We start from the raw sequence: 26,778 nt of genomic DNA on the forward strand, positions 1-26,778 counted from the left end.
ATCATGCTATATATATTTCGGACATGGGACGCTGATTCTCTAAGCCCAGGCATCTCCAGCCTGCTTCTGCTTGTTATTCTGCCATATCCGTTTGCTGCCTGTGAAAAAAAATTAAAAAAATCCTGACAGTCAGAACATGAAGTCCCAGAACCCTGCCGGAAGCCCGTGTTTGTTGGCGGGGTCGCTGGCGGTGCCGCCGCAAACTGGGTCGGGCTCGTCACGCCTGCCGAGCTTTCCTTCCCGAGCCGTTCTTCAGGGAGGGGAGGGTCCACATGCCAGCCAGCCGTGGCAGCGGAGCCCCGCGCCAGGCTGTACTTGTCGTGGAGGCGGGGCCCGGTGCGAATGAACAAACGGGCACGCTGATACAGGGAGCGGCTGGGATTTTTACGCCTGAATGAGGCGCAGCTGTCATTTCTGAGCGCCGGCGTGCAAATGAAGGCCGAGTCCGCCTGCCGCGGAAGGAGAGCTGCTCACTTTGTTATTCTTATCCGACCTGATTACGCTCCTCTCCCATTTGCATTTCCAGGACTGATTCGCGCATTTAAGCGGCACTCCAGCGTGGAAGCTCTGGCAGAGCTGGCACCATCAGCCCTCAGCCAGATATGGGGTCTGCTCTTAAAGGGCCGGCGCCTGCCCTCTACTTGACGATGTGTTGTTATGGTTCCATGCCTGTACACTGATTTTTAAGCAGTCCTTTGTAGGCCCACTCCTTAAATACTGTTTTTAAGTGAGCTCTGATCCACAGCCGATTTGAAGAGGGGAGCTGTCTTAGCAAGCCAGGTGTAGTACAGTTCTCCTTATGGAAATCGAGGCATCTCTTTGCATCTGTGGTTTTTGATAAAGCAGTGTGATTCAACACTTTGGATGAAGAACTTTATTAACTGACAGAAGATGATTTTCAAAAGAGAAAGGCTTCACAGATATTGTGACCCTCCAAACATGTGCTTATACACAACCTTAATGATCAGGACTCTGCTAATCAGGACTCTGCTGATCATGACTGCATTCATCTCAGCCTTACTGATCAGGACTCTGCTGATCATGACTGCATTCATCACAGCCTTACTGATCAGGACTGCTGATCATGACTGCATTCATCACAGCCTTACTGATCATGGCTCTGCTGATCATGACTGCATTCATCTCAGCCTTACTGATCAGGACTCTGCTGATCATGACTGCATTCATCTCAGCCTTACTGATCATGGCTCTGCTGATCATGACAGCATTCATCACAGCCTTACTGATCAGGACTCTGCTGATCATGACTGCATTCATCTCAGCCTTACTGAACAGGACTCTGCTGATCATGACTGCATTCATCACAGCCTTACTGATCATGGCTCTGCTGATCATGACTGCATTCATCACAGCCTTACTGATCATGGCTCTGCTGATCATGACTGCATTCATCACAGCCTTACTGATCATGGCTCTGCTGATCATGACTGCATTCATCACAGCCTTACTGATCATGGCTCTGCTGATCATGACTGCATTCATCTCAGCCTTACTGATCAGGACTCTGCTGATCATGACTGCATTCATCTCAGCCTTACTGATCATGGCTCTGCTGATCATGACAGCATTCATCACAGCCTTACTGATCAGGACTCTGCTGATCATGACTGCATTCATCTCAGCCTTACTGATCAGGACTCTGCTGATCATGACTGCTGATCATGACTGCATTCATCACAGCCTTACTGATCATGGCTCTGCTGGCTTCTTCGGTAGTAAATACTTATTGACTATAAGGCAGCTAGAAAGCCTTTTTATGTTTATGTCATGGCCACACCCTGGAGGAAAATAGACTAACAGGTCATAACAATGACCTTGCTGCTTATTACCTCCCTGATCACAACCCCTTTGATGCTGACCTCCCTGATCTTGATATCATTGTCTATGACCTCACCAATCACGGCCTTGGTGCTTGTGACCTTGCTGTCACTAAGCTGGTCCGCCTCCCTGCATGCTTACAGTCTCTCCTTTCTGCTTAGCCCCACCCTACATTAACAGGGCTCGCTGTCTTCTCAGCCAGTCGTCTTAATTAACCAGCTTTCGGCGTCTTAACAAAAAGAGAAAAAAACGCTTATGAACCATTACAATACGTCAGCCGGGCTGTCGGCTCTGTTCTGCGGATCTCCCTCAGCTGTAATACTGACACGCTTTGCAGTATAGCAAGATTATACACTGGAGAGTAATTGGCATTCCGTTGCATCTATTTTTTGAGTTATTATTAATCTCTTTTTTTGTCAGGCAGCCTTATTCAAAGCAAAAGTTACATAGTGATCTGCTCAATGAAATCATTACTTAAGAAGCGACAGGGGAAAGCACAATAGTTAACAATGTGGGAAACGAGGAAGACGGGAAGGATTCTTAATTAGATCGTTAATCGAAATGCAGCCCTGTGTTATCTGGCCTTGCTTACAGAGGCGGATTCTCTTCAGTGTTTTTTTTTTTTCCTTCATGGGATTTCGCACATGTTTTGCATATTGTTTTATTCATCGGCTGATGAGCGAGGTTCCTCTTCCATTTGCAAAGCTGTCAAGGCATTCTGTCATTAAAGATGCTTAATGAGGAAAAATTAGTAGGGGAATCTGGCGTCTCACAGAAACGGCTCTCAAATGGACAATTGAGCAGAGACACACACATGTTCTTCGCCTCCGGTCCATGTGCGTGTAGTTGCGTTTGTGACTGTGTACATCCAGTGTGTACACTAACCTTCAGCCCTGTGCGGTCACCAAACGCTACCATGATCCATGGTAAGAAGATAGATAGATGGATGGATAATCGATGGATAGATCAACACATATTTTTTTCCTGTCCTGATTGTTGAGTGTGATCGTTTGTCAACAAGTCAGACTTAGCCCAAGTTGACGCTCCCTGCCTTCAGAAGCTGAAGAGACGATACATGATGGTCTTCATTCACTCCCACCACCGAATTCTCTTTGGAGATCCCAACCATCCCCCTCCCCCAGCACGGGGCTTCGTGTGTACAGACAGCACAGCGAAGGCAGTCAGGCCTAGCAAAAGCCAGCGCTCAAACAAAGCAGAGCTTTACATCCTGGAGCGACGATCTCCCTCTGCTCGCGGTGTCCAGCAGAAATAAAAAGTAATATTTTAAACTGCGGGATGAAAGGAGCAGCAGTATTAGGAACATCGGGGGGAGCAGCATCGTGTGGTGCGTTTGCAGTCCTGTACGCTTCAGTCCTGCTTCTCATCAGCTGCAGCCTGGAAGCGTTTGTCTTCCCCAGTAATGTTGTTGTCCTCTGGGTCTGCTTTAACTAAATCTGTAGCTGCTCTACATTCAGTAAACTAAATCATTCTGTCCTTGTGAGTGTAGTAACAAGACATGTGTGGGACATCGGAATACAGTTAAACAGATTGTTGCACAGTCTGAAACATTCAAAACATCCATGTGAGAGGGACTGTTTCAGACATCGTGACCATCTCCCTAAACTAATTGGGCTTCACCTCCTGTTGTTAGATAGGGTGGTTGATTTCTTGACCCAACACAGCCCCATCCACCCATGCGTCACCTTGGTTCTGGCCTGCAGTGACTAAACCCTGCCTCTAGGAACACTGTTGTGCCATCAGAGCAAATATGGTTCCATATCCCTCTTCTGGTCTGTTGGACCTTCAGGCTAAGCTGTAGGACCTTCTCTCTGATCCAGAGTCCTGGGGCCCTTTGGTGTGTCTTTGATGTTTATTTCAGCAGTAGCTTGACAGCTGCTACCTTAAGGTAGCAGGTTTATTGTTAGACCCGGTTTCAAAGAAACTAATGGGTATATTTTAATTCACGGAGGAACAGATGCATCAGATGGGGGTTTCAATTTTTTCGTTTAGCAGGAACTTCACCTGGTTGAGTCCCCATAATGTTTGTCTTCCTGTTGTGTGTTACGGTAGTGAACTGAGTTGCATCTCCTCTGGTCAACGTGGTCCAACCTGTGCTTGTGGTGGCATCACCCTTGGGTTTCTCTGGCCTCCGGAGGTTCTTGTGAGTGCAGGCATGTCCCCGGGACTTATCTGCCCTGACATTTACCGATCTGGCTTTCCACCCTGAGAAATACGGTGTCACCGCGAGGGAAAACGCAGAAGATGATTTAGTAGATGCTCTCTGCCTGTGGCATCGACCGGCAGGGCCCTACCTGGTCTTTTATAAGTTATCAGACCATTTTCATATATGTCTGTGGGAGTCAGTTCTTCCTTGGCTGCATCACAATTAAAGCACTTTTGCTGGTTACAATTCCTAGGGGCCTTATAAGCACAGAGGCATTTTCCAGCTCGGGTATGTTGGAGTGTCATGTGACACCCTTCCCCTGATTGGTCAGTGTATTGTGGCTGTCTGCAGTAAGGTTTCGCCCTTATATTGACTACATACAAGTACTGGAAGTGCCCTGTCGTGGCTCCTGAACTGGTGTTGTAGATGTTCTGTCGGTGCTGCCCCAGATTAACCATATGGGCATTTCAGTGGAGCATCCCTTCACAAACCACTCCCCTCCAGTCCCATTCACAAATGTCTTTTAACAAGTTAATGCAATTTAATATCTAATGCGTGTAACATGATTGCACTTTGTTTTTTGTAATATTGCACTCACAAAAAAGCCTGTGTAACGTTTTTCTTTATGATGCATTTTTGAATTTCTGGAGCCACCAATCAGCTCTGTTTCTTTCCGACATGATGTCATGTGTGCAGTCGCACAATGGCACTAAATACTCTTAATCCCGCCATGTGTGGCTGTTCTGGGAATGCTGGGGAAGCCAGGCATTATGGGAGATGTAGTATCCTGGAGAAGGTGGGGAGTATGGGAGGGGGACTGCTGGCAGAGCTGTGGAGTATGTGTCAGTATAGTGGCCAGATGGATGATCCAGAAGCTAATCAGAAGTCAGTAGTGCCCCACAAAGGCAAAGTAAGGTAACTTCATATTTTATTACAATTGAGTTATGACTGAAATCGAGTCTCTTGGGCTCTGTTTTAACATGTCAGAACTTGCAACAAAATATCTTAGTTCAACTATGCTCGATTTTGAAGAAAACAGGGTGTGAAAATCACAGTAACTTCTCCATGTCAGTGTTAGCATAGTTACTGTGTTTTGTAGGGCAGTGTAGTCTTGCATGTTCTGACCACAAGCACAGGTTGTGATCAAAAAAGCCCACAATTTACTTGTTTAATCTGCGTATTACCACACATCATTAGCAGCTTGTATTCGCACAGAACTTGCAGGCTTTCTGTAGCTCTTTGTCAGCGCTGTGCTTCCTCGGGCCTGAAATGCATGCCTCTATGCCAAGGCTTTCAGGTAATCTGCAGTGCTTAGCGTTAGACTGAAATGGGAATTAATGAAATGAGTCGCCGGCATAATGACACCATTTGGCGTGAATTCGGAGCGATGTTACCGTTGGGCCCCTGACCACGGTCCTTAAACCTGGGTCTGTCTGACCCAGCGTTCAGTTGTGTGTGGCTTTGAATAAAAGAGTCCGTTTTATAAATAAAATGTGTGGAGTATATGGAGGGACATATATGCAGAGCACATGCACTATGCCTTACGACAGATTTAGTGGGACTCTGGCCCTACACTGAATACTGTGCAAAATAGGGCACGAGCCTGAGCCTAAACACAACGGCAGTAAGCTAACTGTTTACTTCTGTTGGAGTGAGGAACAGTCACAAATGGGATTTGGGCTGCATTTCCAGGTCAGTGGGTCCAAAGTGTGTGTATGTGATGGGGAGGTGTTTCCCACTCCTTTACTTCTGTCCCCTGCAAGGGCAATTCTAGGATTTTTTAAGGTGTGGGGGGGCAGTAATTCATACAAAAGGGTCAATCTTATTAGCCAATAATATGTTTTAAAATCGGTGAGTGACAGAGGGTGGGACACTCCAGGAGCCAATCAGCTTTCATTGTTTTGTATACGGCCCTGCATCGGTGAGGGATTGCTTTGCTCTGGGCAGACAGGGTCGTCGGCGGCAGCATTTATGAGCCCCAATGCGAGAGGGTAATCCAGCCGGGCTCCATTCCTAGTCCTGAACAGCCCATTCCCAGCTGCCAGCCCGCTGGCAGACTCTGTCCTGCTCTCACGTGGGCACTCTTCCATAAACACGTGGGTCTAAAATCCATACTCCCACACGCCCTGTTTCAAAAAGCGTTTGCACCCCTAGCGCTTGAATGCAGAAGAATTACTCGACTATTAAATGTGCTTTTTCATATCTGTCCTGTTAATGGAGGGGGCTAGATGAATACTGTTCATAAAGTATGCTGTTTCTGTGCTAAGGCAATAATTGCTTTTAAAATGAAGTGCAGCATTGCAATTCAGTTTAGATTTGGACATATAGTTGCTGTCTTGTCATTTTAATTTAATTTTGAGTATTTTTGAGTGGAGAACAAAAATCCTCTCCTCTCAGTAAGGTCCTTGGTTTCCATGACAACCGTGGTTCCCTCGTGTGATAATCCGATTCCTCCCACAACTGTGAAAACATGGTCACTCCCGCTTTTCCAGTCGACGTCTGGAATCCGCGGCTCCTCTTTGAGCCCGCTGTCACGCGGGTAGAAGGGGCACCATCTCGGCCCGTCAGGTTCTAACATCTACACCATGTGCTGGCACGTTCCTTAGAAGCGCCGTTCCGTCCCAGAGGAATTAACTCCGTCTTGATTTGGGGGGGAACTCATTGATTTCAGGTCACTGCAGCCTCCTGCCAGTGCGCTTGAAATGAGGCCACCTCACGGATGCCGGCGAGGCAGGGGGCGTTAATGAGGTAAAGAAAGAAAAGCAGGAGTGGGTGGGCGGGCGGGCGGACATTGGTGACGTTTCATAACCGCTGTGAGCGCAGGGCCCAGCAGCAGCGCCAGGAGACGTATGGAGGAGTCGTCATGGCTGCCATGCCCACTGTCGCTGTGTGGAGTGTGAGGACGCTGTGCTAATTATTTTTCAGGGATGTAGCATAGCTGGTGCTGAGGGAAAGGCCACACGGCTTTGAAAAACACACACACACGCACACACACACACACACACACACACACACCCGCACACACACACACACACACCCACACCCGCGCACACACACACACACGCACACCCACTCGCAGACGCACACACACACACACACACGCACGCAAATGTAGGGTAAACACATGTAGGGTAAACACACACGCACACACACACACTTTGGAATTTAAAAAGTGTGAAAGAAACCACGGCTGGTGTCTTTGCATGTGTCTGGGTGATGGTTCAGATGTTTTGAATGTTTTAATAAGACGACCACAAACACAGGGTTGTCTTTTATATATATATATATATATATATATATTACAATTGCTTTTCTTGTGAGAGGATCCACTGTCCACATGCATGATTACAGGATTTTCCAGACAGACAGGGATTCATTTCTTGGGTGGTGAAGGAATCGCCTAACAAATTGGCTGCTATTTTTCATTCCGTCGTCCACATACACAATGGCTAGCGGTGATGATGTCATATAAACAGGGCCAGTGTCCAATCAGAAAGCCGAGAGGATGTCGGTATACTCAGCCAAGGGTGATTCTAGGGGTTTCCCATGACTAAATTTGCCGAGAGGTGGGGAGGGAGTCCCCCATGATAAAGTTCACCAAGAATGGGTGGTACGAAATGTATACGCAAATGCAGGACAAATCACCAAATGGACTTAGAAAAATTATTTTTCTGGGGGGCTGAAGCTGAACCTAAACAGGGCCTGTAATCGCCTATGTACTCCACATTAGTGCAGTCCAGCTTATACTGTACATACAGTCTCAGAAATTCACTGTCTGGTCAAGGATTTAGTGCTTTGTCAAATGTATTAGGATTTAGCAGTTTGGCTGGGAGAGATTCCGTCGTCGGAGCTCATCAATCTGCAGAAGTCACTGCACCTGAGAAAATTGCATCTGTTGATCATTTTTCTATTTCCCGTCATTCTTTTTCTGTTACGATGAGAATCATTTATTTTTTTGCTAGATCAAAAGGTTGCCTTTATCCCTCCATTGCAGTGCAGGAGTTTTCCGGAAAAGCATCATTGTTACTTGAAGCTTAGATTTTTCTGTCGCTTCCACTGCATGCGGCCACAGCTTTTTGGGTGGTCATGAACGCAGAGCCTGGCTGGTCTTTCCCTTTCACGCCATATGACCTTCCACTGCCCAGTCTGCCACCAGACGCTTTGTTCTGTGGCTCACAGTACTGAAGGGTCCCCAAAGTTACTGGATGGTCAAACCGCAGGGGACTGTAAGAGACTCGGTGAAATCCTCACAGGACACCCATTATAATGCAGTGTAGAAGTGGAATGGAAGTTGTTTGCAGGTTAAGGCTCACATCCACTCCTCAGTGTTGGGCATTTCAGGTCTAGAAGCTACAAATCCAGACCAAGATTGTTTCTACCAACCAGCTGAGTATTCTGTGACTATGACTCTTTATGCTGAACTGGTTGGTAGATTCAAAATCATGGTCTGGATTTGTAGTTTCTGGACCTGAAAAATGCCATTTTTATTGAACATAATCGCGACATGGTCTGTATTTAAAACATGGGCTGTATTGTGACATGGTCTTCATTGCCATCGTGGTCTGTACTGAAACATGGTCTGTATTCTTTATTGTGACGTGGTCTGTATTGACACATGGTCTTGAGTATTTCCTCTAGTGTTGCATTCTGAACGGTGCATTATGGAAATAACCTGGAAGGCAGCTTTTATTGCAGGGAAACTCTTAACTGGAGCAGTTTTACGCTCCAAAAATGTCAACCAGGCGCACTAATTAAAGTTTAATTAAACAATTGTATTTGAAACTGGCTCCTTTTTTAGAGCAAGAGGTAAACAGAGTGAACAATTCTTCAGAGAGCGGTCACCTTTACCGGCACTGATGCTCAGCTTTAACTTAATTTAAAAGTCTCGACTCGGTAACCAAACCCACCCCAGAGAATGAGCCCAGCCTAGCAGCCCCTAGTTTAGCCAGCCCTACTTTCACTTGACCTTCTCTGTAGCAGAGTAGTTTCCAACACATTATGTTTTGGTTAAATGCCGCGGCTTCCATCTACAATATAGGATCTGGTGCTTTAAGACATCCGCGCCACTGCCGACAGTAATGCTAATGCTAATGTTAGCGCTGTGATTCTCCATGAGACGTCCCCAAATACACTCATGGCCCCCTGCTCAGCCGCAGCCTCGTCTTCTGGATTTACCGTTCTTCTGGAATATCACCCTCCTTAGTCAGTGTGAGTTTTAATTAAAGCGAAGCACGGTTGTTTGAAGGAATTATTGTAGCACGAAGCGAATTGCTGGGAGATGAACAGATCGGGGACAGAGGGACGTTAAAAATGGCCTCGTCGGCACCACAGATGTAGCATTGTGTGAAGTTCAGAAGATGAGGCGTGATGGATTCATCTCATGCCAGCCTGATGACATTCTGGGTGGCTTTCTCTATTCCTTACTTTGCAAATCAGATTTATTTGTCATTCTTTGAACTGCATATGGCCACATGAGGCGGAGCCCATAAACGGCTGATGATCTGCAGGCCCTGCAGTGACGTGGTCAGTGAAGCATTCCTCAGTTGCTACTCAGCGTGTATTAATGGACATTATCAATTAAACATCAACCAGTTAATGGGCCGCTTTTAACTCCAACCGAGCAGTCTCCGGAATATGAAAATTAACACCGGGTTAGTGAATGATCATCAAATGGTTACGCTCTCTGTGGGAATTTGGATTATATCAAAAGTTTCGTTTGAAATTCTCCTACTGTTGTGAAAGTTTGTTTTTTAATAGTGTATCATGGATTTAGTACATGATGTTTGGGCTGTTCCCACACCCAGATCTGTTGTGTTGCACAATCTGTCCTCAAACACAACATCGGGACTCTTTGATGCAGTGGGATGTTCAGTGATTAGCATTAGGCCGCACCGGCGCTCATGACTTCCTGTGACTTTACAGTCAGACGTTACCTGATTGGTGGGGAAGCAGCAGCAGTTTTCCCTTGTCGCCCGTTCCTCTGGCTAATGGATCTGAGCCTCAGGGACCAGCTGAGAGACACACAGTAATGGCTTCCATGGTCGAGCTTTTAAAGTTGGGGTCGTCGTCTATTATGTGGAGAATGGTCCTGTTTCAGCTGACACTCGCACCCTCACTCTCCCTAATACCCACCCTGTCATTGCTTTTAACACAAGCACTCATCAAAATGTGATTTTTTTATAAACATTAGTTGGCATGTTTAAGGCAATTTATTCATTTTCTGATCAGTCATTTTGCTGTCACCAGTCCATTAAAGGCAATCATTCCCTCAGCATATTCTGTCGGGCTCATCTATGTTAGTTTATTGATTAAATGTAGCTATTTTCAGTGATTTTTAGTTATTTTAGTAACTTTTCCCATATTCTGTGCATTAGCTGCCCAGCTCGTGGATCTGCCTTGTTCCAGCCTGGCAGAATGATTATTAGTTTATAACAAATGATCCTTTGTTCCTAAAATAACAGCCTGTGTGATTGCCCTCGTAGCAAAGCGCCATGTTTCAGTTTGACTTAATCATATTTTTCTGTCACTTTGTTATTCCCATTATCAGAAATGAATAATGAAGCCTTTTCATTTGCTAAACAGCAGTCTTTAATTCCCGACCCCCCCCCTCCCCACGAGATTTCAAAGCGTATCATTTCGATGAATTGTGGGTGGGATTTTTACGGCGGTAAACACCGAAACGAGAAAGGGTAACCTGACACGGGACGAGACTCGACGCCGGGAGGAGGGGTAAAGAGGCGGGCCAGCCCCCGGGAGAGCGGGAAGCCGGCGTACTCCACGGCAACCCCCCATTAATGCAAAATGTACCTTCGGAGGGAAGGAGAAAGCTGATTCATATCACGGCAAATTGCGAGTAAATTGAACAGAAAATAGGCTTTAGGTGTTGACTTACTTGCTTCTGGCACACCTGCGGCGTGGCGTAATCAAAAATGCAATGCAGCTCATTTGCGACGATGAAAGGGGAATTCGGGCTCTGATAGAGCCCAGCGGTGGCGGTGTGAGACCCTGGTCATTCAGTCCTTGGCGGAGTTGGTGGGGGGGGGGGGGGGTTTTGATGAGAGCTCTTCTCCTCCAGCCCCCGTTGACTTCTCTCCCTGACCGCCCTCCTCGGTGGCTCTTCCCTCCTTTGACCCGTCGCCCTTTGAAGCTTGTTTGCCATTGTCCTTCTGCAAACAGTCTTCACCTCAGTCACACGAGGATCTCACGGTTAGACTGATCCGACCTTCCTGGAGAAGACGAACCGCTGTCTTATTCTGGGCCTTGCTGTGCCACATCGTCAGAGCCACATACCCACTTTATCAGTGTCATTACTGCAAAATAAATTTGCCAAATTGCTCTCTGTTCTGTTTGTAGTATTAATTGCGCTGCATTACTGTAAAGTGGCTTTCAGAGGACCCGTTCTTCTTTAGTCTTTTCAGTCAAACCTAAAAGAAAGGTAAAGCCGCCATGACTGTTTATCTAGTGACCCTGTTTATCTGTAACTATACCTCACTCTGCTATGCTTTTTTACCTGACTGCTGTAAATTACCATGGTTAGGCAGCTGCAAAGTCGGCTCCTTCTAGGGTCTGAGATGCAGGACGTAGCACGGTAATCGCGGCCTGCTAGTGTCCATGTACGCGGCAACATTTTTGTGTGGGATGTCTGGTTGGGAGAAATGGGCATCATGGTGGAAATGGGCACTAGGAAGCATTTTTGAATGAGGAGCCTTGAGACCTTGGTGTCAAGATGATGACTCAACCCAAAATGTACTGCTGTACGTGTTTGTTGTGATGATATAAATATGAATTGTGTATGTGTGTTTTTGTGTATGTGTGTGTGCTTGCTATGATGACTCAGCCCTGTGTGTGTGTGTGTGTGTGTGTGTGTGGGTTGGCATAGATCACATTTGAGGACCACATTGTCCCCAAAGTGTAGTAAAACCTGAAATTTCCCTACTTTTGGGGACATCTTTTGAGGTCCCCATTTGGATAACCTCAGTTTTATAAAAATCTGTGAATGCAATCAAAAAAGTAGAAACGCCATAAGTCTTGTTTTTGGGTTGGTTACTTATGGTTAAGGTTAGGGATGGGTAGAGGTTAAGGGTGTCATGACTGGGATTAGGGTTTTTCCCATAGAAATGAATGGACGGTCCCCATTTAGATAGGAAGACCAACTTCTATCTTCATGAGTTTCTGTTCAATAAAAGGTAAATAAAATAGGAATAGAGGGAGGACGCATGTTTTGGTGCAGCTCCAGGTGCAGCTGAAATGCGAACGCTGATGAGTCAGTATGCATTCTTTTGATGGGTTGGAGAGATAAGTGTTGAGCACACTGGCCTTTTTCCGTGGCTCCGGGATGTCAGGACCATGGAGAGCGTCACAGCATGCGGATGACGGTTCAGAACCAGGGACAGCACTGCTGCGTCCCGCTCAGGATGTAGGACTTTGAATCAAGGACAATTCTAGGATTTTGGTTAAGCATAAGTGGGACTGTGATTTGTACAGAAGAGCCAACCTTATCATTAGCCAATGATGACTGGGGAAGGGGTGCTCCAGGGGCCAATCAGCTTTTAGATGGACTGATGCCCCTGTCGTCCAGCCCCTATATACAGCCCTCCTCTGGATAGAGCCGTTCTGAGCCTCCATATATTTAGCACTACAGAGAGTGTCAGCAAGTTGTCTTCAAATCCGGACATCTATAATCAGCTGGTTACGCCCCCAAACGCAACAGGCCGTACACCAGAGGTGGAAATTTCAGGACCAGGAAGTGGTCTGGATTTGTACTTTCTGGACCTGAATTTCCACCTCTGCCACACGCACGCATACACACACAGACAAGTGGGCACACACACACACAAATACACACACACAGGTGGGCACACACAGACAAGTGGGCACACACACACACACATATACACAGGTGGGCACACACATACACACATACACAGGTGGGCACACACATACACACATACACAGGTGGGCACACACATACACACATACACAAGTGGGCACACGCACACACATATACACACATACACAAGTGGGCACATACACACACACACACACACACACAGGTGGGCACATACAGACACACATATACACAGGTGGGCACATACACACACAGAGGTGGCCACACACACACAGCTTCCAACCATTTATTCTATGCCAAACCATCACTCATATTCTATAAATGATGTTTATTTGTAAATGCTATCACTGTCACAATTAATTTACAAGGTAATCGCAAGACAGAAACCCGTTTTGTTGTTTCTTCTGTGTTAGTGAAAATGAGATCTGTACAACATGCCGGCATTATTGAATACTGTTCCATTTCTTCTACACAAGGTATTTGTCGAATTCCCTCACAGGATAGAGAAGATTACTTTATCTCAGTGAAGAACCTCTCATTCCACTCGTCACACCCTGAATGAAACTGAACCCTCTTCTGACCAACAGCGTGCCATTGTCACGTCACCGCTTTCCAGTCTGTTGCACTTCACACTTTGCATACACGTGACTCGACAAGGTGACGTATCGTATTATCACCATCCCGGCTTGTCATGTATCGAGTGCCATTCATGACATTCAACTTAATATCAGTGCAGCAGAATTCAACTTATTTTTATGAAAGAGGCACTTAAGTTGTGCGAGTTTTTTTCTATTCCTGGACCTAACCAGAGTTGAACTGCGACAGTAATTAGTACGTGAGTTGTCAGTGTGAATGGTGTCACGTGGAACTCTAGATTGGCTGGTCTCCAAGAGACTTGATGTGATTTTAACTGAAGTGTTTATCACCAACTGAGACAGCCTTCATTTTTTTTTTCCCGAGCCCGTGTCAGAAAACTGTTGTTTGTCTCCATCAGGACAGATCTTTCGTCGGCCAGATGAGAAAGTGGGCGAGAGAGGAGAATTGAACCACGGCGGCTCACTCAAATGGCTGGTGGAGGCCAGGCGGACGGCCGCCGTTGAAAGCCATCATTTTTCCCAGTCGCTTAAGATCTGGGGAATGATGATTGCTTGAAAATTTGCAGTGAGCCGTCAGATTTCTGTCAGACTTAAAAGCGTGGTGTGTGTTGGGAGTTTTCAGTCAGAAAAAAAAAAGAAAAGCCTCTGGAATGTTCTGCCTTGGTTTGGAGGCTCGGAGACAAAGTTGAAAAAGGACGATGAGACACCGGCGATGGCGGCGTAGAGAAGTGTCACCATCCCTCTGCTTGGGGACATTTTTCTCTGTCCTTCAGGACTTTATGGTGACACAGGTTTCAAGAGGAATGAGGAAACAATATCACTAAAAAATTTGGGGGGGGGGGGGGCAGATAACAGATATTTCCTGCTCATATGCTTTAATCGATATACACACAGGCGCAGAACCTTCCGGAAAGTAATCACATGCCATGTGTTCGGCGGCACCGTGGGCACCCCTTAAAACTGACCTCCGGCATTGTGGAATTTGTTTCGGCACTTCCCAGATGCCACCCGGCCGATGTCACTGACAGACTGTCAGTGACTGGTGCCATATGAGGACTGTCATCTACAGCTGCACCAGTCCACTGCGTTTGGATTGATTTCATGCATCTGCTTTTGGGGCATCTGCTCTCCTACGTTATCCCGGGCCTTGTTAGGACTTCACAATGAAAAGAGTGAACAGGCTAATAAAGAAACACGGGAAGCGACAGTGAAGTGGGCGGGTCCTCCTCACAGCAGGTGGCAGCAGAGGGTCAGCATGTAATCCTGACCGGACCGGGTCAGGACCCAGTTTGCCTGCCTGCCTGCTGAGTTTCTTACTTATTGCTTAATTCTGCTGATTCTCCTCAGGAGGGCAGAATGCTTAGGACAGCCCATGGGAAACAAGGCGGGAGTGTTTTGGGGAAGACTGACCAATCAGGAAGGAGAATATTGATGCCAGATTTTACCTCTTGTTTTGATTTGTCCATGTGAGGCGGTAGGATGCAATGGCACCGAAAAACATGGGGGGAGGGGAGGGATGCAGGCTACATAAAACATTTGGAAGATAATGAGATTGGTCTAGGTTGGGGGCCCAAACTGATATGCTTTCATGGGGCCCAAAATCTTTTTTTTTTTTTACCATAAGCTGTGGTGGCCTGATTGTTATGGATTTCCATTTAAAAGATTGTTTGACTCAAAACCAGCAAAGTACCACTGAGGTACCCAGAGCAAGGTACCGCCCCCAAGCACTGCTCCCTAGCGCTGAATTAGCAACCCCCTGCTATGTCATGATGTCACATATAGGTTAAATGCAGAGGACACATTTCATTGTTGTGCACTATGTGCTGTAGTGTGTCAGCAATGACAACTAATCCCTTTTATGTTGTTGAGAAAAAGTGCTTTGGATGGAAATTAACAGAACCAACCAGCATGGTCCAGTAAAGACAATAGAGCAGCTGTTTAACTCGTTGACACTGTGATTAACTCATTCTAATTTCCACCACTGTCAAAATGTTGTGTCACCTCTGCCCAGCACCCTGTCATGTGACCGTGGATTAAATCTGCTTTAATAGGCTGCTACGCATAGAAGCGACTCTCCTCCTCGGCCCAGAGAGCCCTTAATTTGAGGGCCATTGCATTTGGCAGGCTCCGCTAGGCGCCGGTGAGTTGGGCTGGATGCGGTTCGTGGGACGTTTGGGGCCAGAAGCGAGGGACGCCGAAATGTCCCCCTGCACCACCAGCTGCATCCCAGGGGTCAGCCCCTGTAATTACGCGGTGAATGCTCTGCTAGCCAGGAAATCTTCAGAGTCAAAGCTGAACCATTTATGGTGGCTTTTAAACAGCCACCCCTGGACCCGCGATATCTGAACGGCAGTAAATCGGGAAATCTGTGTCTCTCAGCTTGACTTTACTGTGAGGTTTTTCTCAATTCCTGTTAATATTTGGCCCCCTTACATTTTGTTGATTCCTCTAAGCCCATGTTTTTCAGAGGACTTGCATGATTATCTGCCCCTCCCCTTCCTAACATGACTCACCAGTCTGCTCCACCTGACTCCAGTGGTCAGGGCCCCCCCCCCCCCAGCAAAATGATTTAGTGGCCCTAAGGCACAAAAAGGGTCAAAACCCAAAACCCACACCCTTTAGGTGTGAATGAACAGCACACTGTCCACTTCATGTGAGGGGGCCGCCCATGTAAACTGCACAGCCCTCTCATCCCGTCCACGGTGAAACCAGCTTACCGCGCATCCCGTACGGCACTCCACCCACAAACATAAGGGGCTTGCCGGCAGATGCGAATTGTATCTGTAGAAGAGGTCATTTTCTGCAAATCATCCCAAGCCAGTTACACGGGAAATTTCCCAATATCCTGCGGCTGATGAAAGGTGGTTATTAATTATGAGGCCTCATCTCCTGCTTGTGGATTGGCCGGCCTGCCTGCCTGCCGGCAGCGGGGATGGGGGGGTACTTAGTGGGAGCCCTCTGCCATCGGCAGGCGCATTACCATCAAAATGCCCTCTCTGTCTCCCTCGCATCCCAAGATCCCGAGTCAGCTCAGCCCAGAAGGATCTGCTGACCCGCCTCCATGGCAACCAACCAAAGACCAGGAATAACACACCTCACCCCTTTTAAGAGAGAGAGGGGACCTTTCTGAATCCTCCAATTCCATAGGGGGACTAGCTCCAGCTGAAAGCTGATTGGTCCCTGGTGTGCATCCCCCCCTGCCGCTCACCAATTCAAAACATATCATTGGCTAATGATAAGGTTGACCCCTCTGTATATATTTTGTCCCATTTTATGCCCCCATGTCTGAAAGTCATGCTGAAATCTTTGTGTGTGTGTGTGTGTGTGTGTGTGTGTGCGTGTGTGTGCGTGTGTGTGTGGAGTTGGGGGTTATGTGTACATTACATTGTGGGAACCGGAGGACCAGATTTCCCAACAATGTGATAAAAACTAGTAACTTTCCACCTTGTGGGGACATTTTTTGGTCCTCCCAAGAACGGCCTCAATTTTATAAAAATCCATGACTGCAATTTAAGAACTTAAAATGCCTAAGGTCTTGTATTTAGGGCTGGGTAGGTGTTACGGTCATCATAACTGGGATTAGGGTTATGTTCATAGAAATTTATGGAGAGTCCCCACAAAGATATGAATACGGGGACTATGTGTGTGTATGTCTGGTTGTGTGGGTGTACATCTGAGGATCTCAGCTCATCCAATAAGGTCCGAGTATTGATGGTTTATTGATCTACTTTATTGGCTCTAACTTCATCTTACCCTCCCGCCTTTACGCTACTTGCAGTCATCCCTGAAGCCAATGACTGGTCATCTTAGAAAGCTATCTATGTTTCCCAATGGCCGGAAGGGCACCCTACTTCACAAGCGGAGGGCGTTTTGCCCTGACCTCTGGCTCTGTGAAGAATCTCTTTCAGTAACACTCGAAAGGCATCAATGACTTTCTGAAGGATCCTCTTATATACTAACTTTTAGTACTCTGCATTTGAAACACTGCCCCCAGGACTGCTGTTTAATCTAAGTGTTTGAAGGAAAATAAGAGAAGAACCATTGCCTAAATTGTTTTATGCTAGATTTGGTTAAAGCGATTACTTATCTATTATAAAACAGGATTTCATGAAAGTAACATGGACTTATGCAAATGACCACTGAGGTTTCCGCAGAGTCACTCCTGAGGACCTGAGGCAATTTTCCTTTTCTTTACTTTTGTTTAAGCACGAAAAGTTTCCCTGTTTCTTTGAAGATAATGCTAAAGCATTTGCTTTGATAATGCAAACGAAAGCCGTCCCCAAATTAAAATCCAGTGATGGGCATTCATTTCAAACCTTCAATTTTCATTTGCCTGATGATTATCTCTAAATTCAATGAAGTGCAGTTAATTATTGGATGTGCTGTGCCTCCTGATATAATATGCATTCACATTATGTTCTTTGGTTGTTTTTTTTACTTTACTTTATGGCATAATTACATAGCTAGCATCCCCCCCAGATCAAAATAGTGTCTTTTTGCTATGATAATTAATTTATCTCTCTATTAAAGCAAATACATCATAATTCACACAAATATCAAGATTAAAATAAAAAACCTTACATTACTGCATGCAAAAATGGGTGTAATTTGCAGATGATTTGGAAGCGACAGTGAGATGATTTCAGTGTGGATGTGGAGTAGCCCAGTACTGATTTACCAAATCACCTTCTTCCCCGCACCGGTATGGTTGTTGGTGCGGGACCCGGACAGCCATGCCACTTTACCATCAATTGACTGTGCAAACCTAGAGCAGAAGTTCCGAGTGATTCTCCGTCTCTATTTAGTGAATTGTTTTCACTGCATTTCATTTATTCCAAAATGCTCCACCATCTCCATAAGGGTCATTTTGAAAGAGAATGTAATCATCGCGGGGGGGGGGGGGGGGGGGTTGATTAAGACCATAAACACCTTTTAGTAGTATTGTTATTTATTTTTGCACTGATAAGGAATAGTACTATGTCTTCAGATCCTGCCTGTATGGTATCTTTCATGGCTGGTATTTCATAGCTGGTAGTAAAAACCCTGTTTGTCATACTGCTGTGTTTAAGTGCTGTTCTGTGTGCAGGGGTAGTATGGACACGAATGTATGGCGATAGCGTGAGAGTCACAAACTTGTGGGTGCTGCCGTGGACGCTGGGGAGGTGTGAAACGCACTGCGACACAGGGAGGCACCGGGGAGATCACACACGCCAGGCCAGGAGCCATGTAGCGTGTGGGCGTCGCGTGTCAAGCACACGCCGGTAGCGCGAGTTGGCGGCTGACGGATGGCGGAATGACTGCGGACAGGGGACTCGCCCAGCTCTTGGACGCCTGCTCTTGCGGCCCAGTGGATGCTGACTTACTGCGAGTTCCGCTGACCGAGGACGTAGCTTGACATTGATTTGCGGCTATTAGGATGGATCTGCGGTTGATTCCGACAACAACTTTGCAGCCACTCAGATTTGCCTCCACGCCGCTAATTTGCTCAGAACAGACTGTGCTTCTCTCTCTTACTCCTGCATGTAATTACTGCCTTTTGTGTTCCGCCTTTTGTTCACATCTCTGACTCACCGCTGTAAGGTTAGAGTGCAGAAACGGCACGCTTTGGCAGGTGTGCATTAGTGCCACTTTTAAATAGACATTCAGAAAAATCAAAATATCAAATCGTAACCCTGATTCCTCTGAGCTCCTTTCAATGGTTGAAGAAAACAACGCCCACATAATCTATGCGGGAAAGGGCATTAATGTAGCTGAAGGTGGCTGATCGGCCTTGAAGTGCTTTCTGCGTACTGCAACCCCCACCCCCACCTCCAAGTAGCTGATGGAAGAATTATCAAAGGTGTGACATTTCTCTCCACTCAATCTCCAACAAACGTAAGCTGAAGCATTTTCTTGATCTCAATGCAAACTCTGTGGTTCAGGTGGAGTTTGAAGTCTGCGTTGTATTGTCCAGCCCTTCACCATCTCCCCCTTCGTAGGGGAGGGTCCGGGGGTTGTGAAGCAGCACTTCCTACAGGTGAGAGATTTCTCTAGTTGGTGGTAGAATTACTATGGAGCTCTGAGTGCAGTTTCTAAATGAAGCGGCTCTTATGGTGCTTGTTGGAGGGCACTGGCTATGTGTGGAGGCACTGCAGCAGACTTGGTGTGACTACTGTGATCAAGAGCTGTAGAGTACTACGTTAGAATGAAAACTGGGGAGGGAGATAGGCTTTATTGGACCCGTGAGTGGCTGGCATTCTGTCCAAAGTGTTCCACTGCCCTGTACTAGATAAGTAATTGGGATGGATGGATGGATGGATGGATGGATGAAGAACCTGTTGCAGTCCTCCTCCTATGTCTTCTTCTTCTGTTAATGCTGGATACATCTTGCACATGAAACTGACTATAGCACAGATTTGTGTAAGAGATTCAAAAAAACCAGGAGCCTTCTGCCATTTCAATGTCTGCACTTTTGGTGAGTGGCCCTTAGCAAACCTAGGCTGATCTTGAACAAAGAAACATAGCCTGGCGTTAGTCATAGATCAACTCAGAGTCAATGTGTCCATCGTCCCCTGAGCGCGTAGCTACACACTGTTGCTTCAAAGGAGGACCATGTTCTTGGTGCTCCATAGACTTCATATTCCCCTTCTTGTCTGGATGCTGTTTATTATCTGGATGCTCATTGAAAGTGTTCCCTCCAAGAAAAAGCAAACAGGCAGTTGCTGGTTTGGAGGAAGGACCTGCCTTTGACAGATCATGACATCCGCATGATGTTTCACGTTGCGTGCTCATTTTTCTGCTGCTGTCTGTCATCTTGACTCCGCATTGAATCTTGAAATCTAAAATTTGAGTGAGATTCCACTTTAAATCTCAACTTCTTTTTCATTCATTTCAAATTACTTTATGCAAAAACAGCAGCATTGTTAAACTGAACTCTAGAGAATATGTTTTTGTTGTTTTGTTTTGCTGTGGTATTTCTAAACTGCAATTCACCTCGATGTTGTGAAATCAAAAAGATAAATTCTTTCCAAAAAAAAAAAAAAAAAAAACAAAGAAATCATTCCCCGCTGTGAGTATGAATGTCTAGTTGGGTGCGATCTTCTAACAAGCTTTCCCTTCATTGGACCAATTACTCTAGGTTACTATGGTGATGAGGCTTCAAGCTGGAGTTCTGGAACTCTTACTCTCTTTTATTATCTGCTGCCGGCTCCCCAGACAGTGATCCCACACACACGTGCACAGACACACGTCAGCCCAACCATACATGCAACCCCTCCAACTACTCCTACCTAGCTCCGTGAAGAACATCTCACAGCAAGATATATTACTCTTCAACGTGGTTGCGTTTTTCTTTGCGTTTATCGTTATATTTACATAAATGTATGAGTATTACGCATCCTGCTTTGGGGTCGATATCGTCTGTGACCTCATTCCTTTGCCTCCTCCAGCATCTGGCTGGCCGCCCAGAGCCACCATGACCGAGAGTCGAAGGGAAGCCCTGGCGGTCGCACCCGCGCCGACCAGCACCTCCTCCGCCTCCGCCGCCTCCAACAGCACGGAGGCCACCGGCCAGGGCACGGGCAGACCCAAGGACGAGGCCTTCTCCAAGCTGAAGGACAAGTTCATGAATGAGCTCCACAAAATCCCACGTGAGTACCTGAGCCTGGTGAACAATTCAATACTGTTGATTGGATGGATTTTATGTAGCTAAATACATACCGTATTGTGCAAAAGTCTTAGGCAATCAAAGAAAATGATGTTTAAATGATGTTCATGTTGGTGTAAAACTATGGTATTATGTTTGTGTGTCAGCTTAGTCATCTCCAAACCTCTCCTAAAGTCACCCCAGGATTTTCAGCAATCGTCCAGTACACACACGTATTTTTCGACAAGACCATTAACATTCCTTGTTTGGCTAATCAATACCTCATTCTTTTACTTAACTAACTACAGTAATTAATGAACAGAGCTGGTGGTGAAATTTAATAGATACATGGAATGGCTGAGGTGCCCCTGAGGAGAACTGTTTGGGAACTGAAGTGGTGTTCATCTAACCAGCCAGCAAGATATCAATAACGTTTTGAAGAACAGAATAAATTCTTGCTTATTTTTTATTGTTACAGTTAATTCCGTATGTTGTAATGTTGTATGCTGTATTTTTCCTGAGCAAATATACACTAACTGTCCAGATTGAGCTTTAAATCTTTTCTTTGACTGGCTAAGATTTTGCGCAGTAGTGTATCTCAGATGTCACACAGCCTGGGATTTTTTATGAAGAATGTGAATGAGAGGAGGGATTTACTGGCTGATTTTAGTACACTTTTGGTGCCTTTTCATTCCCATGAATTTGCTCCTCTACAAAAGCACCATGCACATCAAATAAGTATGGAAAGTTTTTTCTAGAAAAATGCTGAGAACTGAAGTGTCTGAGGGACAAATGTTTGCCACAGTTCTTTTAGCAGATTTACATGAAAGAATGCCAAAGGCAGGAAATGATTCTTGTTTCTTTCGAAAATAACTTTTCCCATAAATTACACCAATTAAGCTCCGGCATCCGGCTTTTCGCGAGCGAGCTCCGGTTAAGCGCTGGCATCGACTCCAACCGAACGCGCAGCTGTTCTCCCCGGTCCCGTCGAAACTCCTCAGACGCCATCCTAACTACCCGTTTATTCGTACAAAAAGCAGGTCGGTGGCCAATTTTCTCCACTTTGAAGCAGTCGCTGGGAGACCGTGTGGAAAGCAGTGAAGCAGTGCTTTGCAGAGAAGCTACAAGGGTCTCCCGGAGGCTCGCGAAACCAACTGTGATAGTAAAACGGGTTATCCGTGGAGGCGTCTGCAATGTTAATGCGTCACGCTGCATAGCGGTATTATTACTATTATTATTTAATCATCTGACTGATGCTCTAATTTGGAATGGCTTACACGGTCATCACGGCACAGCACGACTCAAGAAATCTGGCTACTTCCCACGTCCGTAGTTACACAACAATTACATTAAGCGTGGCAGGCGACATGTCCGTGCCGTGGAACCAGCCGAAAACACCTCGCGGCAAAAGCCATCCCGTTTCGAGCATGCTGTGCACAGACGTCAAATTCCTGCTGATGTGGGTTGACTCTGGATGCAGAATTATCCGGAAGGTATAGTTCTGAAAGACTGGATTTGGATACCTGGGCTCCTGGGCCGCTTTGGGGACAGTACAGAAGCTAAAGTTGGTCTGTGGCTCGCCAGTGATCGCTGTGCAAGTGATTCTGCTGGGTGATAAGCTAGCGTAGCGCGGTGGGTAACCAAGGCCCGTTTACCGATACGCTGCTGTCACAATTGCGTCGGCTTGCAACTCTTGGCGACCCATGTGCGCAACTCGTTCCTCCCCGAGGGCGCAATTACGGCACCCACTTCCCACTTCCCCGGCGTCTTGTGGCTCCTTCCGGGGAACGGACCCGCGCCGTCTGTCTGTTATATTGTCGGCCGCCCACCGGGAATGAAATTGCTCCATGTCCCCTTGCCCGCTGGCTGTGAAAGAAACCCATATCTTCTGCAAAGGAGGTGATGAGGCCTTTTTAAAACTACATAATGGCATCTTCAAGCATCTCATACCACGCGTCGGAGCACTGCATCCCGTCGTTCAGCAGCGATAAGGTTATATATGAAGGGAGCATGTCGTAAATTCGCCACTAGACCTGTAGGGTAGTTAAGCAGACAAGACAGAACACAACCATCCCCATCTCTCTGCTGTGGTCTCCAAGACGTCTGGTCCAGCCGTCACCGTTTACCGAAATTCTTACTGTGCCTCATTACATGCTCCACGTTGGACTGGTATCCCGTCCAGTGTGTCCCCTGCCTTCTGCAGCCTAGGATAATCTTCAAGCTCACAATGACCCTGTCCCAGACAAGCATTTATGGAGGGCGGATGCATGGATGGATGGATGGATGGATGGATGGATGAACCTCATGAGATCAGATGAACTTTTGTATGAATAATAGTAGAAATCACCCCGCAGCAGTAGATCTGTCTGAGCAGATTGGCTGTCTCCAGGTTTCTGCTGCGTTTATAATACTTATTTACAACACCTACTCTCTAACCAGCTGAAAAAAAGTGTTGAGTCGCCCATACCTTCGATGTGTAAAGATCACTGTCAGAGCTGGAATTATGGAAATCGTGGTGTGATAATGAAGACCCCCAAGCCCCTAATCGCTCACAACTTGAGGGACGGACTGTTACGTAATGTCACATCTGTGACCGCTAACCCTTATAACAGTACACTGTAACGTAACAGTATAACTTAATATCTGTGGCTTTTTTAAAATAAAGGGTCAGTTTTAGCTTTCAATTAAGCTTAATACGTTAGTGCTACCATGCTAACTAGCTACATTAAGTTTGCCTGAAATGTCACCTGCAGAGGTGGCAGATGGCATCACCATTTACAGTCACTCCAAGGGTTAGTGCTAAATGCAGCTCACCGAAAATCTCTCCAGCTGGCCACGTAACTAGTTAATTTAATCTTCCCGGGTACTTCCGACTTAAATTTTTAAGGTACCTTTGTGCTGTAACCAACCATGAAATGTCTACAAAGCTACATCCCACCAATCTTGTTATTGTCACTCTTAACAACCGGCAGACTCACATTTTAACGTTTGAGACTTTCAATTGTATATTATGTTTGATCTTCTACCAGCAGGTGTTTTGCACGACCAAATTATCGGGGTAAGGGATTTTCAGTGCAAAGCTATGTTCTATTCATAAATGTGATTTTGAACTGAGACGTTCCGTCAACTTTGAGTGGTTCAAATCGAACCCCAGCTCTCCATATGAGTTCCTGAATCTCCTTCTATAGTCCACAGACGCAGCTTGGATAAGTCATTCAGTGTCAGGCTAAATAAAGGTGAGTGGTGGACGGGTGTATCCTCCCAAATCAGGACCACTCCAACTGGGCAATCTGTTAGTAGAGGAGTAGGCAACCCTGAGCCTGGACTGCCAGTATCCAGCATGTCTTCTATCCTACCTGATCAATTGTGGTTCATCAGAGACCTGGTAGGGTGGAAACCCTGCTGGGTACCAGTACTCCAGGGTCAAGGTTGCCCATCCCCAGGGGAGTAGCTAGACATTCGGGGCCCCGCGACAAACTCACCTTGGGGCCCCCCTTTACATTATATAATGGTATCCACACCTCTCCAATATCCCTCCCTATCCCTGAGTTAGTGATACAGGATGAACAGCCCAGTCGGATATCTACCTTCTTAAAGTTTAAGATTCAAAAATTCAGTGCCGCAATAGTGTGGATGCCCATTTCGTGGCTTCCATGTCATCACAGTCACTTACTGTTCCATCCAGCTGGGACGAGTGCCGAATCCAACACAAGCTAATAGGTCATCGTGCCTTGCGATGCATATCTCATATGCATGTGTCCTTTAATGGGCTTTGCCATTAAAACAATCTTCAGATGTTCATTAGCCTTGTCAGTCCCCATGAGCTCTCATTAGTACACATATACACAAACACTTGGGGCAAATGTTGAGTGATTAGGGTCAATCAACAATATATGTTTTATTTTGGAATGTAAATAAGTTACCAGCAGAGAAAACGCATTGAAATTATTCAATTTTGCACTGTGACAAGATAGCCAAGTCCATTAGTGTTGGCATTGTCATTGAAATGACTGCAGATTCCGACTGTGTGAGTCAGTTTGTTTATGCTGGCGCTCTGTTATTGCAGGAAATGTCATTTCATACACGATTTCATTTAAAATGGTACATATCAGTGATTCACACGGCAGTTCTGCTGTCGGTGCTTAGAGCCTTTTAGGCTGAAATGTGCGGCTAAAGCATCGAAGCTGACATACTGAGTGATTAATACCTCTGTGTCTCTTATGGGCACCAAAATCACAATATATACATACTTTGTGCTGCCGGGACACTGCTGGTCAACACTGTTTTACTGACTTCCGGGTTTTCTGATAGAGGTCACAGGTGCTGAATGTTTAACAATCTGAGCTTGATGAGCTGCTAGTCACATTAACGTTCTGCCAGGCCTCAGTCATATATATTTACCAATTTCCCTATGGGTAATAATTTGTATTTTAGCGTTCTCCATAAAAAGCTAGTATATCAATATAAGTTGTATTACACCTCATGTAGCAGCCTTTTTGAGCTTAATAATATGGTCTCATTACCTTTCATATTTTATCAGTTTTAAACACGCAGCACTAATAATCTGAAATAGAGAGTAAGTCGTCATATATAAATAATACATGCAGGAGTCTAATCTTAGCCGGCCTAATCTAGCATGGCCTTGACGGCATGTCAAGAGAAGCGTCCGTCTTTTGGAAAGAAATACCCCCATAATGGAGCGTTTCTCAGTGAATCTCTGTTTCCCAGCTTGAATAATCCTTATCTGGGTGGCAACGGGTGCCGTATCTGGCCGTCTCGACTCTCGGATTCCCTCCGCGGCGCCTAATCCGAGGGAGCGTCCTCGCGCCGCTAATCCGTGTTGATAAACCCCAAAATTCCAGATAAAGATTAAGCTCCACTGCACCTGGCAGAGCTACACGCCTTTCGCCAAAGCCATTAACAGGACGTATAGGATCCTTCCCAAGCACTGGCCTGTACAAATGTCATGCCATCGTTTTGATTACTTTAAATGACATTTGTTTTGAATGCTGGGGTTATATGGAAGCCTCATAGCAAGGCCGTGGATTTGGGTTTGGATGGTAGGAACATCTACCGACCTCTACCAACAGTGTAAGAGTAACATCTGTGTTTAAGGGGGCAGGCAATTCGGGCTGATTTGGTCCCTGCCAATGCTGAAACCAAACCAGCACCCTTGACTCATACAGAGTAATTTGTCAATAAAAAATGATATTAATATGATATGGGCTACAAGTTGCACCTGGAGCAGTATGAATATGAGCAGTTAAATTTGCTCTCGTAAACTAGTTTGCATGCTGATCAGGTATCAGAATTATTTTTTTCCCCTCATTTCCATCCATCTGTTAGGTTTTAGATTTAAGAAGATCCCAGTATAATTAGCTGGGGGAAAAAAAAAACCACAATTGGTGTCTAGCTCCGAGTCGACCTCTCTGGCGCGAGTATCATTACTGCGACCAAACCTTGTCATTACTGATACCCCACCCTGTCATTAATACCATTGCCCTTGTCCTCAGTGTACTCTTGCTAATACCATGAGATGGTCATTACTGATACATCCAGAATACTATTGCTATCCCCATTACCGGTTTGGGAAGCAGGTCATTACTGTAGCTGGCACAAGGCCATAGGATCTGCTATCTTTGAACTTCATGTTTTTTAAGGGGATTCTTCGTATCGATTTTGTCAGCTGCCCATTGATTTCTCCCAC

General features: G+C 46.0%; 1 protein-coding gene across 7 annotated transcripts in view; it reads left to right on the top strand.

The window, feature by feature from the left end:
- The window catches only part of LOC111843398 (synaptotagmin-1-like), a 122,208-nt gene that overhangs the window by 64,410 nt on the left and 31,020 nt on the right, over positions 1-26,778 (top strand). For all 7 annotated transcript variants that reach the window (XM_023810958.2, XM_072710192.1, XM_023810957.2 and 4 more), the window contains one exon: positions 20,875-21,075. In XM_023810958.2, the coding sequence (XP_023666726.1) occupies positions 20,901-21,075 (175 nt within the window). In that variant the 5' untranslated portion in view covers positions 20,875-20,900. The remainder of the gene's footprint in view (positions 1-20,874; positions 21,076-26,778) is intronic.

The sequence above is a fragment of the Paramormyrops kingsleyae genome, chromosome 3, assembly GCF_048594095.1.
Source record: "Paramormyrops kingsleyae isolate MSU_618 chromosome 3, PKINGS_0.4, whole genome shotgun sequence".
NCBI classification, from domain to species: Eukaryota; Metazoa; Chordata; class Actinopteri; order Osteoglossiformes; family Mormyridae; genus Paramormyrops; species Paramormyrops kingsleyae.